This window comes from Amblyomma maculatum, chromosome 4 (assembly GCF_055883805.1).
Source record: "Amblyomma maculatum isolate TAMU_Amacu chromosome 4, ASM5588380v1, whole genome shotgun sequence".
NCBI lineage: Eukaryota > Metazoa > Arthropoda > Arachnida > Ixodida > Ixodidae > Amblyomma > Amblyomma maculatum.
In genome coordinates this window covers 11817071-11832891 of record NC_139347.1, presented here as the reverse complement: position 1 = coordinate 11832891, position 15821 = coordinate 11817071, and the positions used below count along the sequence as shown (strand labels likewise).

Below are 15821 nucleotides of genomic sequence, written 5' to 3'. Positions count from 1 at the left end.
TGATGACTGCCAACACCTATATGCGCAACAGATAAAGGAACAGAAATCGCGTAAAAATAGCCGGAAGAAGAAAAAAAGGCGCTACTCAGATCCTATAACGCTATAGGATCCTAATAACGCTATCAAACAATCCACCTGGAGCCAACTAGAATGTTACATAAACGCGGAAAGGAGGAATGCAGCACTACGCACTGATTGCAGCACAGAAGGGGGATATTGTAGTCCACCCGTGATGAAGAGAATTAACATGCTAGTTTCAAGGCTAAATAGACATAACGGAGGAGGACGAAGTATCTGCGGCGCACGAGATTCGGGGTATGCTGCCGCAGTAGCATGCCACGTGACTGCCCGCGCAGTCTACGGGCAGTCAGCCGACGGCCGCCATGTTTTCGAGCAGCGCGCTGCTCCTTCCAGGTGGCGAATTGTCGGCGGACTGCACACTGCGTACGACGGATGGTGCCACATTCCACGCGCACCGTGCCTTCCTCTGCACAACGAGCCCCTACTTCCAGGCCCTGTTCGGCGAGGACTACGGCGCGCCGAGGAACGTGCTCGTCGCTGGAGTCAAGGGAGCCGCGCTTGATGTGCTCCTCACCTATCAGTACACAGACCAGGTTAGTCCCACCATGTTTCTTTCTTCTTGCTATGCGGCGGAGAGGAGGATGGAGATTTGACACTTAGCAATGAATGTCCGAGCGGCTGTAAACGTGAAAATAAGGCCCCGTTGTATTGGCTTCCCCGACAACCATGGTGATGAAATGCTTATTCTGTGCGAGAGAAAGAAAAGGTCTCATACCATTATTGCCACACGGCTGCGTGCAGTACAGAGTAGACGCTCATCAAGGGTGTAGTACATTTGCGAGAAGCGTACTGTTGTCGTTGGGGCGAGAAGCCATCACCGTACACTCCCCGGTTTTAGAGGGAGCTCGCTAGGACGAGTCAAATTTCTGCCATGGCAAACGTTTAAAGTGGCGCCGTCAAGCGATGCGGCAACCAGCGGATCTACAGGCCTCATACCCGTCGAAGTCATTCAAAACCACGCCACCCGTGTCATCACATCACAATACTAAACAAATACCAGCGTCGCTTTACTAGAATGATCTCTCAGCCTGCCAGTACTCGCATGCCGCCACGTGGTCTCACGCCTATGCCTTTTCCACTCTTTCGTTTTGTTTGCTCAAACCACCCTCTAGAACATCATCTCCCATAAAACACAGCCACCACATCGCACAAATTATCGCCGCCCTCACCTCCATCATAAGCAGTTCGTTTTTTGCTGACACCATAGTGCTTTGGAACAGCCTTCCTGATAGCATAATCATATGCACTGACCGCCATCTATTCCGCGACGATCTGGCTAAACTTTTCTAACCCTAGTTACACATTTTTCCTCACTACTCATTCCCATAAGCCGAGTCGTGTTAAAACTTTATTGGGATGCTGTAACCTAAATACTACCCTGTTTTCTACTTTATTTTTCGAAAACCTGCTTTTGCATCCCTATTTGCTTTTGTTCTTAGGTTGTATATTATTGTGTTCCTTTTGTATCTATGCATCTTCGTTTTGTTCCACTACTACCACCCAACCTACATGTACCGTCTTTGCCAAAGGTAACCAGGCTGCGTGCGCCGCTTTTCAGTTGGGTAGCAGAAAATTCGTAATAGTTCCGAAGCTCAAAATCCGTGCAAAGCAAAGGAAAACTGGTGTCCTCACTGCTCAACAAGTTGTGCTTCTCTGAGAATGCATGTTGACTTTAGGATACAAGTGAGAAATTAAACATGCAGCCTGGTTACTTTTGGCAAAGATATGGTACTCCCCCCTTTGCATCACTCTTTACTTTTTGCTCTTAAGCTGTATAGTATTTGTTTCTTTTGTACCCTGTGCATTATCGTTCTGTGCCGCCACTACCCCCAAACCTACATGTACACCCCCCCCCCCCCCCCCTTATGTAATGCCTCCGGGCCTCTAGGGGCAAAGAAATGCAAGGAAATAAATGAAATTGGGACCGGACTAGTCTCGGCGTACGTTTTTCTAAGGTTACCAGGTAGTCGCCAACTGAGAGTGGCTAGTACAAATGTCACCGCCATCATAAATAATTTCGCATATATGCTGTAAATTTCCTTATTTTAACTTTTATTTTAAAATTTTTCGTGCATGAAAATTTCTTCCTGAATTTGTCGCACTTGTATTTTGCCGGACGCGCATATTATAGTTAGAGAGGCTTCAGCTTGAACGAAGTTTCTAATGGTTTTCACAAGTGGAAGCACAGTTCGCTAACGTCACAGGTTTGGATTAATTAGACCACAGCATTTTTATGTATAGTCTCTGTACGAAAATTGGTCTTGAGGAAGGAAACGTCCATGCAACTGCTTCATTTCTCTGTCATGAGCTCGACCACATGGTTCACGAAAACACGAATGAAAAAAGCGTGAACTATGGTAGAAAGAGGTGGAGGGGAAATAGTGAGGGCCTGCGAAATAAATTTTAAACCTTAGTGTCCTTTGGCTGGGAATGAAAATTACCTTGTATTTCAATTTCTATACATACGACTTCAGCGGCCAGCACTGCCCAAGGGTATCTGTCGTACATGGTCTGATCAAAGTTAAACTGCAACCAGGGGCGCTGCGTTTAAGGAAATTGACCCCACAAAGAATGGTCTTAGCTTATGTACTTTCCTCGCGCATGCCACAGCTATGCGTGAACAACCAGAACGTGCTGGACGTGTTGGAGGCGGCCGACATGCTCCTCCTGGACGAGGCTCGGGAGCAATGCCTGGATATACTGTTACGGTCCATGCGCCCCGAGAACTGCCTCTTCCTGGGGACACTCACGCGTCGCTACTACTGCCCGAAGTTCGCCAAAGCCGTGATTGGCTACATACGAAAGAACTTTGATGATGTGAGTGCCTTAATAGAGTAAGCGATAGAATCCCTTGCGAATACTGCACTGCATGGCCTTGGAAGGTTGAACAAGGCAGCAGCATAATTTCTGACGAATATTCTCTGAAAACGCTTTTCAAAAGTGGTCTCTACTTGCTATTTTTTTGTATCCGAACATGTCATAACTAAAAAGCCAGGTTCATTCGAATGTTTTTAGCTTGTGGATAGCTTTGTAACTACGCGCTTCACATTCCTGACTCCAGCTAATACTACAAAATAAACAAAACGAGGTTCCGTGAAGTATAACCTTGGTGACCAATAACGATTTGCCTTTTATATGATAGAATGTGATCAACGAAAATGTTAGCGGCAAACTTTTCTGAAAGGGGTGAAAAAAACGTGTTACCTCTACCCTGGTTTAATACATTTCGAAGGTTTCGGACTTCTTTGTTCTTGTGGAGAAAAAGTTGTAGTTGTACTAAAATATGACAAACTTAAAAGTAGTCAGGAATATACGCTCTATATGGCAGGACAGTGCGCGGCGTCGAATGAAATTTGCCCGTCATTTAGATACGCAGCGGATGAGCCGAAGAAATTGCGGAGTCGAAAGACGTCTGGGGAATAGTTTGCCACGCTTTTACACCATTTCAGTCTTCGTTGCCACAGAATGCCACGAGTAGGAGGAAAGTAGAATGTTCGAAGTTCTTAGCACTTCATGAAGTCAACGTCAGGTGTTCGTCGCCTGCATTGTGACGCAGGTCTGGCAACGAACCGAGGCATTTGGTGAAACCCCTTCATGGCTGTTGTACACCCTGCTTGCCTCACCTGAGCTGAACGTTGAACGCGAAGCAAGCGTGCTGGAGGCGATCGCCCGATGGTTCTCTACTACCAGTGAGGAACAGCGCTCCAAGCTCTTAGTACTGCTGCGCTGCGTGCGCATAGGCCGCTGCGAGAAAAAGTGAGTGGGCGCCTATTCCTCCACTTGTAGCTTGTGGATTAAGCGCGCCAGCATTGAAAATGGTGCCACCTATATTTAGAGATCCTTTCGATTCAAAGTAGCTAACGTTTCCTCGAGTGCGAGTATGGAAAGTAAAAATAACTTTACAGATCGCAGGCGGCCTTACTTCCATAGCGTGGGCTGGCCGTCTAACAGGAAATTATATTAAAGAATAGAATTTCTACGCCAAACACCATCTTTACCAAAGACGCATGAAGGATAAATGAAGTGTTGTCGAGCGCCATTCAATGGCTGGCGCTGAGACACTCTGAAACGATCAAATTCCCCTTGATTGCTACTGTAAAGTTCAAATTGACATCGCACATTCTGATATGAGAATATATTGCTGTAATCATATTAAGCTTAGTTTATAATACAGACAACGCATATCTGTGGTGTGTTTAACAAATTCTTACTGACATAACAACTTGGACTTGCGCGCCCCGCTGTCCTCTTTGTTGACGTGATTCGGGAGCTCTATACCTTGTTCTTTATATTTATCATAAGCATCATCATCACTATATTTGTATGCGGATGTAACCTACACTTACGTCGATTTTATCGTGGTTCTAAATTTTTGTTACATTTCATCGTTTGAGCACACAGCAACGCGAATATTATGACGAATTAATGTTTCCGCATGGCGGCATCACGCTACAATCTTCCACAGGACTTGGCAGCAGGAATTATTTATAGAAACTAATCACATTGTTTCTTCTAGTCTGATATTCGCAAGCCGCTGCTTCATTTTAGCATAAGCGCTTTGCGTGTACTGAATTTAAAACTATGCGGGCGAATGCAAGAAAACAGACAAATACGCCACCTGGAATTGGAAATAATTGAGCAAATATTTTGGAACAGTAGTGCACGGGAACGTAGCTCGAGAGCGAACGTCTGCTGCCATCACAATTACACTTCTTTGTTCATATTACTTTGCAACCAATGTTTAGAAGCGAATAATATATCCCAAATATTTTTCTCTTCAGACGGAATTGTTCTAAAAATTGAGAAATACTTCGGTGCGGTCTGTGCATGGCAGTATTTACAGCAAGGCTAGCATTATTATGTAGTAGTGTTCAAATGTTAAGACAGTTAAAACGTAATACGTTATATAAGCTTTATTTGTGATTTTGCTTGATTTTAAAGGTCAGTACAGAAACTCGAAGGTAATCAGCATGGAATTTGAATGCCCAGTTTTATATTTTCACTCGCAATGCAGAGTCAAAAAGAAATCAGCACGTGAAAGCTGGCTGCGCTCGACTTCTGGAGTTGTGCCTTTGATAAATGGCTTCCCTGCTCGTAATATTGTAGTCAAAATAATATTTACTTTTTCCATCACCAAATACACAAACAGCGTCTTTACTTAATGCATAAAACATTCAAAAGACATCATTTTATGAATGTGTCGTGCATGATGGCTCAAATAGTGACCTTTCAGAAGCTTTTTTTTTTTTTTTTTCATGCTTGATATTTTGAGCAATATATCGAATTAAGAAATGTCAACAAGGCACTGATATTTACTGCTAACTGCCTTGAATTTCAAGATATAAATATCACGTAGGGGCTGTAAAGCTTAAAGTTTATTTAATTGTTCTAATTAGATAATCATTTTATCATTAAACGCTTTGCTCTGTGACACAAAGACTGTCATCCTTCAGATAGGTTTTATGCGCACAAAAAGATGACACAAAAAGACAAGGGAGACAGGACGGAGCGCAACTTTCAACTGCTTTATTCCGGAAATGTACACGACATTTATACCAAAAATAAATGGTATAAATGTATAAATAAATGGTATAAATGTCGTGTACATTTCCGGAATAAAACAGTTGAAAGTTGCGCTCCGTCCTGTCTCCCTTGTCTTTTTGTGTCGTCTTTTTGTGCGCATAAAACCTATCTGAGTATGAACCAACTAGCCCCACAACGCATATTACTGTCATCCTTGGTGTTGAAGCCAGCTGCACAGATTGCAGAGAGGAAACTCTCATCACTCTCAAAACAGAAATGTCAAAAATTGCTATAATAATAACTTTGGTTTAAGATATAGAGGAGCTGGCAACTGCACTGTAATCCTTGTGGCTTACGATGTCAGTGCACGTTAAAGAACCCCATGTGGTAGAAATTTCGCAGTACTCCATTACGGCGTGTCATCGCCTTAGTCGCTCTGGGAAGTTGAACCGTAGAGACGAAACCAACCTTCATATCTTTAGGGCAAAAATTCTTGCATTTGAACGCAGAGCCATTGAGGAATTTGAACAACGCTGGCCAGAGTTGGCTGGCAACAACGACTACAAGGACGCCGTTACCGAAGCGTTGATACTTGGCCCGTGCTTGTGTTCACAAGACAAGCTCCTACTCGAAATGCTGAAGCCTGGAAACGCACCACCAGAACTCGCTCCACCCAACCTTGTCCCGAACCCGGCCGCCGCAGTGGCGCAAGCGATGGGCATCGCTGCAAACGCGCTTGTCACATTTAACCCGCAAGCAGCGGCAGCGGCAATGGCTGTCGCAGGCGTGGCCGCAGCCGTAGCTGTAGGCACACAAGCGGATGATATAGAAGAGCTCGAAGAGGAAGCTGGCAACCTAGGTGATGTTTCTAAAAAGGGTAAGCGTTGCGTGAGTTAAGTAACTCGGTGATTGCTTAATACTGACATTTTGAAGCTGCACTCATTTTTATGATAACGTATACTGCACCCGCGGAACGGCGCTCCTTTTCAACTCTCGTCTTTATTTTTGATTGCGTCAGCAATACTGTGCCAGGTTTCGAGCTGTCGCTTATCCCCGGCGGACGCCGTCTTTGACCTTGAGCCGCAGTTGCGTCGACACCTGAACCACGCCGTAAGGAAAGGGAGGAAGGGGGGCAGTGTTAGCATTGAAAAGAAAAAAAAAGACATGTGAAAGAAACATCCGCTCTCCGTGTTGACGCTCCGCTCACTCCCGTTTCACGCACTTCGCACTCCTGGCGTTTCCCGGATCGCACTCTCTCACCGCATGCGATGCGAGCAAGGTCCGATGTTGCATGGTTTTCTTTAATCTAGCCCCTTACCGTTCAGGGATGCATAGCGCATAGGATGTGTGCGGGTGTGTCGTTATAAGCCAGTAAAGCTGCGAGCGATTTATTTTGGTCATGTGGTTTCAACACCCGTACACTGAATTCGTCTTTTGGAAACTCTGCCAAATGGAAGCGAGAAAAAAACTGCCCCTTTATAAAGTTGCGCGCAGGCCTTAAGTTGATAAGTGTCGCGCGTGCGCAAAGCAATAAAATGAAAGGGGAATGCGCGACCTATTCAACGGAAACGCATAGCATGAGACTTCTATTCCCTTCCGCATATCACGACACATCACAAACTCCTTAGAACCACCTTCATCGCATGTTTAGCCAGCTTGTTTACTATTGCAGGCTTTTATTCGTTATTATATTACCCGCTACAGAGAATGATCTCTGATTGGCGAGCTATCCCAAGGCGCTGCTGTCCGACTGACCGCACGTTTTTGACGCTTTGTATGCCACTTGCTGCAGGTCTCGATTCCATGAGACGCACTAAAAAGCACCCCGCAGCTCAGTTAAACCGTCAAGAGAAGGCCGTATGCGCCCAAGGAATTGGATGCCTGCGAGCTATGATACCTCTTCTTTTCTTCTGAGCTCCCCTTCGGGTTCATGCCCCAGCGTCCACCGTAGCCACATTACGGGTTCTTCACAGAAGTGCAAAAGTTCAGAAGTGCAAATTGCCGGGCTAGTTGGTGCTGCATAATGAAATAAAACAACACAAGGAACGGGACGAAACACGAAGGAAAAAAAAAACACGGAAACGTGCGCTGACTAACGACTGACATTTTATTTCGATGCAGGACACATACATAGGGTACAATAAGGGGGGTGTAGCCAAGGCGATTCCGCACAATCACCGAAACAGTGTAGTCACGTCCAAGAGTAAAAACTATAAAAAGGTGAAAGGCCGAAAAGATTGAAAGCGATAAAAACCACGGTGTAAAAGGCCACGTCGGAAAGTAAAAACGGTAAAAACAGATATACACATAACCAATAAAGGCAAGTAGAAGCGTTAAAATATAACGGTAAAAACACGGGACTAAACTCGCGGCACAAAGTGATTAAAAAAAGTGGCGGGGAGGGGCATTTATGAAAAAGATTTAACATTTAACCTGCTTCTCAAAAATTCCAATTCTTTTTGCGACAAGCACAGGGATTGCTTGCGTGCAATGTGTGCGACAAGTACTCACACATTGCTCCTTTGCGCTCTGAATTTTGAACGCTTCTGCGATTTCTCTGGATATCCTATCCCGTCCTCTAGTTTCCCGTCCTCCAGTTTCACCCTTTCCTTGTTTTGCTTCCGCTAGAAGTGCAGATGAACGTTGCCTTCTCCACTTTCAACTTGTCAACCATGGTAGGTACAACCAGGTTCAGAGAACAACGAACATCGAATACTTATTTCCCAAACGAGGCATTTAATCGCTGTAAAATGGTACTACCGCAATCAACCGAAGAAATGGGTGCGATGTGAAATAAAAAAAAATTATGATAAAGGTGTCCTTTAAGTAACTGGTGTGAGTGTATACTACGAAGAGAAAACGCAATAATCCTTAGCAGAAGTAAAGTCAATGGAGACTTTTAGTTTAGCGCTACCGCCTACCGCTACCGTCTACCGCTACCGCGCGAGCATAAGTACGCATGCGCAGATCACACCGATGGCGACAGATGGCGCCACGCTCCAGTTAAAATTCAGTGGACGCCGCACGCGGGGACCAATCGGCGCGGATTGCGCTGACAGTGAGCGGTAACGGTAGACGGCCGCGGTTAGCGGCAGCGCTAAAGTAAACTAAAAATTTATAATATGTGTCTTTCGACCTCTGTTCAGTCGTTCAGTCGTGTCCGACTCTTCGTGACCCTATGGACCATGTCACGCCACGCTTTCCGGTCTCTCACTATCTTCCTAACATCACATAACTTCATCTGCAGTGCCTCGAGGATGCCATCTAACCATCGCGTTCGCTGCCTACCCCTTCTCCGGCGACCCTCAACCTTTCCCAACATCATATCTTTCTCCAGCGACTCCTCTCTTCTCATCAGATGACCAAAGTAGCTGAGCTTTAACTTTAGAATTTGACCCTCCAATGAGCAGTCAGGGTTTATGGTCGACAATATCGACTGATTTGATCTTCTGACAGTCCAAGGAACTCTCAAGAGTCTTCGCCAGCACCACAATTGAAACGCGTCAATTCTTCGGCGGTCAGCCTTTTTCACAGTCCAACTCTCGCATCCATACATCACAACTGGAAAGACCATAGCACGAGTTATACGGATCTTGGTTGGCAAACTAATGTCTCTGCTCTTTACTAGGCGGTCAAGGCTACAATCCTTCTATATTTGAAGGGGCCGGTCACCACAAGATCCTTTTTCGACGTAACATCTCTTAATAAATTCCTAGCACCTGGAAACCCCCTTCTATAATGGACGTTACACATGCTCTCGGTGGGTTGGCAGGCAAGCGTGTGTACAATCGACGGTTGAATGGCTCGTAGGTAATACATGCGGTTCTGACATCGCAAGTTGAAGATATTACGGCGGTTTTGGTCGTTAGCGTTTTCCTCCGTCATCTTTTATGTGTTAGGTATCAACACCATGGACACAACAGGAAAGTTAGCACGGAGTTAATATCACACATTTCACCAATCTCGGTCGTTAATGGTTCTATGCGCAATGACAATTACGAGTTTGTATTAGCCGTGTCCACGACGACATATTTACGCTTTTAAGATACAACAGCTGCTGCCTATCTGATGCATTTTTTCTAGGGCATCGTTCATCGAAATTTCGGCTAAAATTGGATCCTACGTTTCCACCAGCTAAAATAACACATGATCTTGCTGTAGCTTACAACGGCTTTAAACCGTCCCCCTAGGTCTCTCACCGCTCCTTGGTGAAGTTAGTGCGTTGCGGTGCACAGTGAAAGATGCAAGGCTTTGGTGATGTCTAAACCAACAATCTTCCCTCTCTGGCAGAGACCATGCCACTAACACAACCTCGCTGCCTCACCTGTGGGCTGACGAACCCGGAGCGGTGGTTGCCACGGCTTCCTTCTGCGCTAATTTTTGTTGTCGGCGGGTGGTCCCAGGGCCAACCGCGATCAACCATAGAAGCTTTTGACACCCGTGTCAATCGATGGTTCCAATTCAAAAACGAGGAATTCGAGCCGAGGCAAGTAAAATGTATTGTAATTTCTACCCAGGAATCTGTCTAGAAATACCTGTACGTGTCGTCGCCAAACTCACGTCGCATAAACATGTTGTGTGACAGTCCGAAGAAAGTGCAAACAAAGGTTAAAAATTTCAGAGTGTGATATTTGTGGATTTTCACGCTAACTTCAAAACTGTCTTTGCTTTACTCTGCATGTAGTCCTAAAATTTGTTGTTTGAATAATATCTCAAAACAAACATTTGGCGAATACTTAATCTCGGCCTTTACAGATACGGCGAGAAAGCGTTGATGGCTTTTGAAGAATTTGTTATCCGCTTTATCATCAAGCTCCTAATGTGCGCCTTTCTTACCTATAATATGTGAAACATTACTGGACTTAAATATAAATCCCCGCTTCAACCAAGCCTATACACGTATCAGCATGGCCCATGGAGTAGCATGTCTCACGCAGGATCCAAAGGACCTGGACGGTTTGGTCCATATTGCAACCTCCTATCTCAAACATGCTCTCAGAGTTGAACACTTTGCCATCTCTACTATCTCATGTAATCTCTAGAAGTCACAGCCCACTGACCAATCTGCGCATGGCCACGCCTTTTGCCAGGGATATGCCCGTGGCTTTATGGTCAAAATCCTGACACCGAGAATTGGTGCCAACGCCAAATTATTTAGAGAACGTGAAATTTAAAGCGTTACTAAAATAAATTATGAAAACATCTGTGTAATTTGTATTTCTACACAACAGTGGCTTATTTCGAAAATTGCTTGGCGTTGAGCACCCTTTGACTAGCCACGCGCATACTCGCTGTTCGGAACCGTCGGGAAAGCCCGCTTTTTTAACCTATATGCCGAGATTGTGTACTTGTTTTTAAAGCCTATTCTCACATTTTGCACCGCACAAATTATGCGGAATGCAAAACTGACAGTTTTCGAGCTTCAATTCTTCGCCAGCAGCAAGACAATGAAAAGAAAGGAATCTATGTCGTAATTAACAGTCATATGCTTCGCTCTGTGCTAATTTCACCGGTGTAAAATGTACTTATTGTTCACTTCGGATTGGTTTGTGTGGTTTTCTATTGCTTTCGGTCAGGTTTTCAAAAAAAAAAACATCAGGCGTTTTGTGCCCATATATACATACTCATGTTGGCGCTCTAATGCGACCTCTGGCGTGGGTCTGTTCGAAAACTTACTACGCATACATCCAAGAGATTTACATAGACCTATAAGATTTTACTGCACAAAACATCGCCAATGTAAGTTCCTCACACAATATGTTTGTTAACAAATTCAACAAACAATAGACTGACATGCAGGGCCCCAGGTGACGTGGTGTATTAGCATATACCTCGAGGTCTTGGGCATTATCTATATGCTACATTATGAAGATCGCAATATTTGGAGCGTCGTTGGAAGTAACATAAGAAAACGACGCAAAACAGATCGCATAGAACGTTGTAGAGGCAAGCACTCAAGAAAAGAGACGCATTACCTTGTTAAAGACTGCATGTTAAGTGGATTAAACAACTCTTGAGATAGGGGCGCTGCAACACAACGCTCCCGCAGTTAATTGCATAGCTAACAGCTTATAACTAGGGACAGAAGTGCGTGTTGTTTCTACCAATTCATTTTTTTTGTGGACGAAACACGGACTCTGTAATTTGTCCAAAGTTGACCAATATTTGAAAAACAGATATGCAGAATATTCAGTGTTGACATCTTCACCTGAGCAGGAAGCAGAGTGATACAGCATTGACGCCGTATATATATATATATATATATATATATATATATATATATATATATATATATATATATATATTTTGTGAAGATTTAGGCAGCAATAAAATAGCCGGAGCACTTTCAGCGCTCTCTTTAAGGTTATGACGCGACAACGTTAATGAGTTCGAAAGCGGCTCTTTTTGCGGATATTCGTTCACGTACACTCACCCCTCGGTGATATGTATTTTATTCCCTCCTAACCATAACTCCCTCAACTATTTGCTCTCTAATCTGACACTGACGCCTTAACACGCAGTGGTAAGCGACCACTTTGCGTGAACGATCACACGACCTAGACATAAAGGCCCAGGATCGCCGTTTAGTTCTCTCCTAAGCACACTCTTAATTTTCCTTCAGGGATATTCATTTCTTTGTGTATTGCCACAACCGAATGACGTTTGAGGCATGTCGACACCTTTTATTCAGAACTTATGTCAAGCTTTAGTAACTTCTCAATTTCATTGCTCCATGTGACAGTTTAAACCTTTACGGCTCATAAGGATTCTTTCGGCACGCTAACGGCCTGTTTTTGTGTTCCCATAAATAAAAATTGAATCGCTGCAATAAGTTTGCTGCTATACTTCAGTTAAGTCAGCAACACAAAATGGGAAACAAAGCAACACATGATTCCTTAAACTTTATCCTTGAATGTGCACCAAAATAAACAAGAAGTTTTGGACCATACTGTGTGCTCGCGTTAAATCGCCCTTTACATTGCGTATTTTTTAAGCTGCGCATTCTATCTCATGCATGTCAAGCATATTCGTCGGGGTGTTCTCTGTGACACAAATTGTCCAGGTCATTACCAAACGGTTAGCAGCCTGCGCATAATTGAGTAAATTAAAGGATATCAAGAATGATTCACAAAAGAGGAAAGAATAGTCCTATTCATGTCCGTGTTCGTCAGGGGCTGAGATGGGAGTCATATATGGTTTACTCTGTCATGAACATAAGCGCAAAGCTTCTCTCGCATTGCCATACAGATGACTGATCTCAATTACTGTCGCGTCTTTCAAAGGAACACTTAAGACGTGGTTAGAAGTCCGACGCTCAATGCGCTTCTATCCTCCTTAACCAAAATGGTACAAATTAGCTCATACATTACAAATACAGCTTTACCTAAAAGGCCACACGACACATGTATAAAACCTTCTGCTTGCTCCTGAGTAACGATATAATTTTTTTCTCAAAACAAAGATTAGAGTGTCTCTTAAGAGGAGAATGGCGAAAGCCTACCCTTCCTCTCCTATGGCTTGCCTCTCATCGTTTGCCTATTATCGGCGTTTGTTGTAGTGCTACATATAATTGTAATTGGTTTACAATAAAGAAAAGGAGCCGTATCTGTCACACCTTTTCCGGCAAGTGTGAATTTCGTCGCATCGCTCCTGTGGCGTGGCATTCTTTGGCGGGCGACGGAGTGTTGGATTGCAGACGGCAGGAACGCTAGACAAGAACACATCTCGCGAAATCTCGCGGAATAAGACAGATCTCGCGCACAAATCTCACGCCTTCTTCCCTCCCTCTACGGCCTGGCTCAGTTTTCCACGGATTAAGCGTGACAGATACTGCGCCTTTCCTTTCCTGTTAGGTATCATTAAGGCTGCGTGTGCCCATATTTGGAATGCATGAGAAAGTGTGACAAATTCTGCGAACTGTCGATAGTATTAGCCATTAAAGGTTTTTGCCTTAATCCGAAAAGATGCGTATCTCTGAATGAAACTCAGCTGCCTAAAAGTATCGGATGTACTGAACCAAACACATGATTAGGATTGTGCGGTGACACCCGCAGTCACATTCCTTTCTATAACAACAACGGTTTCGTTTGATTTATACTCCTCCCAACTGTGACATTGGTATAATAATAAATCTCTTTTAATGCCGGTGATGTATATTTTGTAAATAAAGTTGTCCTGATTTTTAAAAATGCCAAATCTAGTCGCTAGCGTGTCTGGCTCGCTACCCGAGAGAGTCTGTTTAAATACCGTTTAATATTGACAGTTACTTAGGCAAAAGCGATTTCTGCAAAATATAAATTTTAGGAGTCATACACGCGGAGTATTTTGAAGTCTCATTTCAACCACGTCATGTTTCACAACAAAATGCGGTGTTCGAAATTCTCGCGGTTGGTAATGTGTGTGTAAGGTCACTAACGTTTCGAGCGTTCAAGGTTTTCGTGCAGTAGCGTAACGCAAACTGATACGCCGGCTTTGCTAAGACACGTGGCCATCGCTCAATCACTTAAAATATGGGATAGGTTTAAATTCAGTGTGGGTTTTAACGGGCTAGCGAGAGGTGATGCTTTCATAGTAAACGCTGCGCATGTGTACAGGGCGTACCACGGCATTGTGCAAGTTCGGCGGCGGCTCTACGTGATCGGAGGCCTGAAGAAGCTAAGTTACCTGCGGACGGTCCACAGCTACGACCTGGATCGCTGCGAATGGAATTCGCACGCCTCCATGAATGTGCCTCGTGCATACGTGGCTGTTGCGGCGCTTGGCGAGCACATATACGCCGTCGGGGGGCACACCGGTACGCAGAGCTGCCTCTTCACGTGAAAAAGGTTCTCCGAACGGCTGCGGTCTCTAGAACCAAAGATTAAGTTTGCAGTTTAGGCAATGATCAAGTATGTCTTTGCTACCATATTTCACCATTCGCCATTACACCAAATGAGGCGGAGTACCGCAGCAAAACATGCTTAACTGTCCTTCAAATCTGGTGATGCAAGGCACGTTTATCGCTAAAAACTTCCTTCTGCTTAATGTTCAAACTAATCACTTTCGGCGCAGACTGCTTTGCGCTTCTATTGGCAGGCATGTCTGTATACGTATGCCCTTGTAGACAAATGTGCCTCTTTCTTGTGCAGCTTGATTACTGCAGCTGTTTTCGTATAATATGGCATAAGGGGTTTTGTGTCAAAAGTGGAAACTTCCGAGGAAATTTCGACTACCTGGGATTCTTTACGTGTACTTTACACGCGTCCTGGCGCTTATCAACAACCAAACGCAATCTTCGTCGCCCGGATTGTACCCATGTTCTGCAATTCGAGGGTACCTTGACAGTCGTTTGATTTTGGGGCACTCGCCTGTATATATATATTATGTTCCTTTTATTATATTCCGAATTTATGTTTCTGTTCCTTAACGCTCTTTACAGTTAGTTCCGGAACGTTACCATACTCGTGTTTCCTTCCATAACTTCTTCAAAATATTCTTCAATATATAATTTCAGGTTCTATACCAAGCGCTCAAAACTTGCATGCGTTGTAGTTCTCATGGTCAACTATCCTGAACATGCTTTAACCCTAGATTGAAGAAAAAATATACTTAACCGATAAATGCGTTGGTTTCCAAAAACTAGCATTTAGATGTGTTTGACCTCCAGCTGCGTTACACCCTTTCGCCTGAGCAAGCCTAACTTGTGGTGCGAGTTAGCTCTTTGTCCTTTCTATATAAAGGAAATACAGCATAAAGAAAGCAGACCTCAAAGGTCCATCTGCTGTAAAGCAAGTGCTTTGATCTAGCTTGATTTTTTTGTGACATTAAGTGTGAGGAAGTGGCGTTACAAGTGGATTTGGGTAAATGCTGTGTCATGTAGCCATAAGAAAAACCCGCACACGGATTCATGACACAGCCTTAGTTGTTTCATCATTAAGCAATGCTAGCTAAATAATTACGTAACGTGTCAAAATCTGGTGTATCAGAGGTTGGACCTGGAAATTTTCAGGAATTCTGAACTACTAAGAATTGATTCAGATTCAGGTGATAGCACCCCGGCTTTAAGCAGGTAATCAGTACGACAATGATTATGTAAAATTACAGGTTCTTTTGTAAACTTGCGATCGCCTTCTGTTTCAGTTCCGATCTATTCCTTGAGTACCGCTGCGTTTTTTTGTTTCGCCATCGAGAAAACTGCAGCGGGAAAAAGACGCACACTTTCATTTAGTTTTAATAAA

General features: G+C 44.1%; 1 protein-coding gene across 1 annotated transcript in view; it reads left to right on the top strand.

The window, feature by feature from the left end:
• Positions 1-383: 383 nt before the first annotated feature.
• The window catches only part of LOC146190302 (uncharacterized), a 66612-nt gene continuing 51174 nt past the window's right edge, over positions 384-15821 (top strand). Inside the window, exons 1-7 of the mRNA XM_084599766.1 lie at positions 384-614; positions 2692-2898; positions 3638-3837; positions 6114-6408; positions 7832-7862; positions 9895-10090; positions 14199-14398. Of these exons, the coding sequence (XP_084455892.1) occupies positions 384-614; positions 2692-2898; positions 3638-3837; positions 6114-6408; positions 7832-7862; positions 9895-10090; positions 14199-14398 (1360 nt within the window). The remainder of the gene's footprint in view (positions 615-2691; positions 2899-3637; positions 3838-6113; positions 6409-7831; positions 7863-9894; positions 10091-14198; positions 14399-15821) is intronic.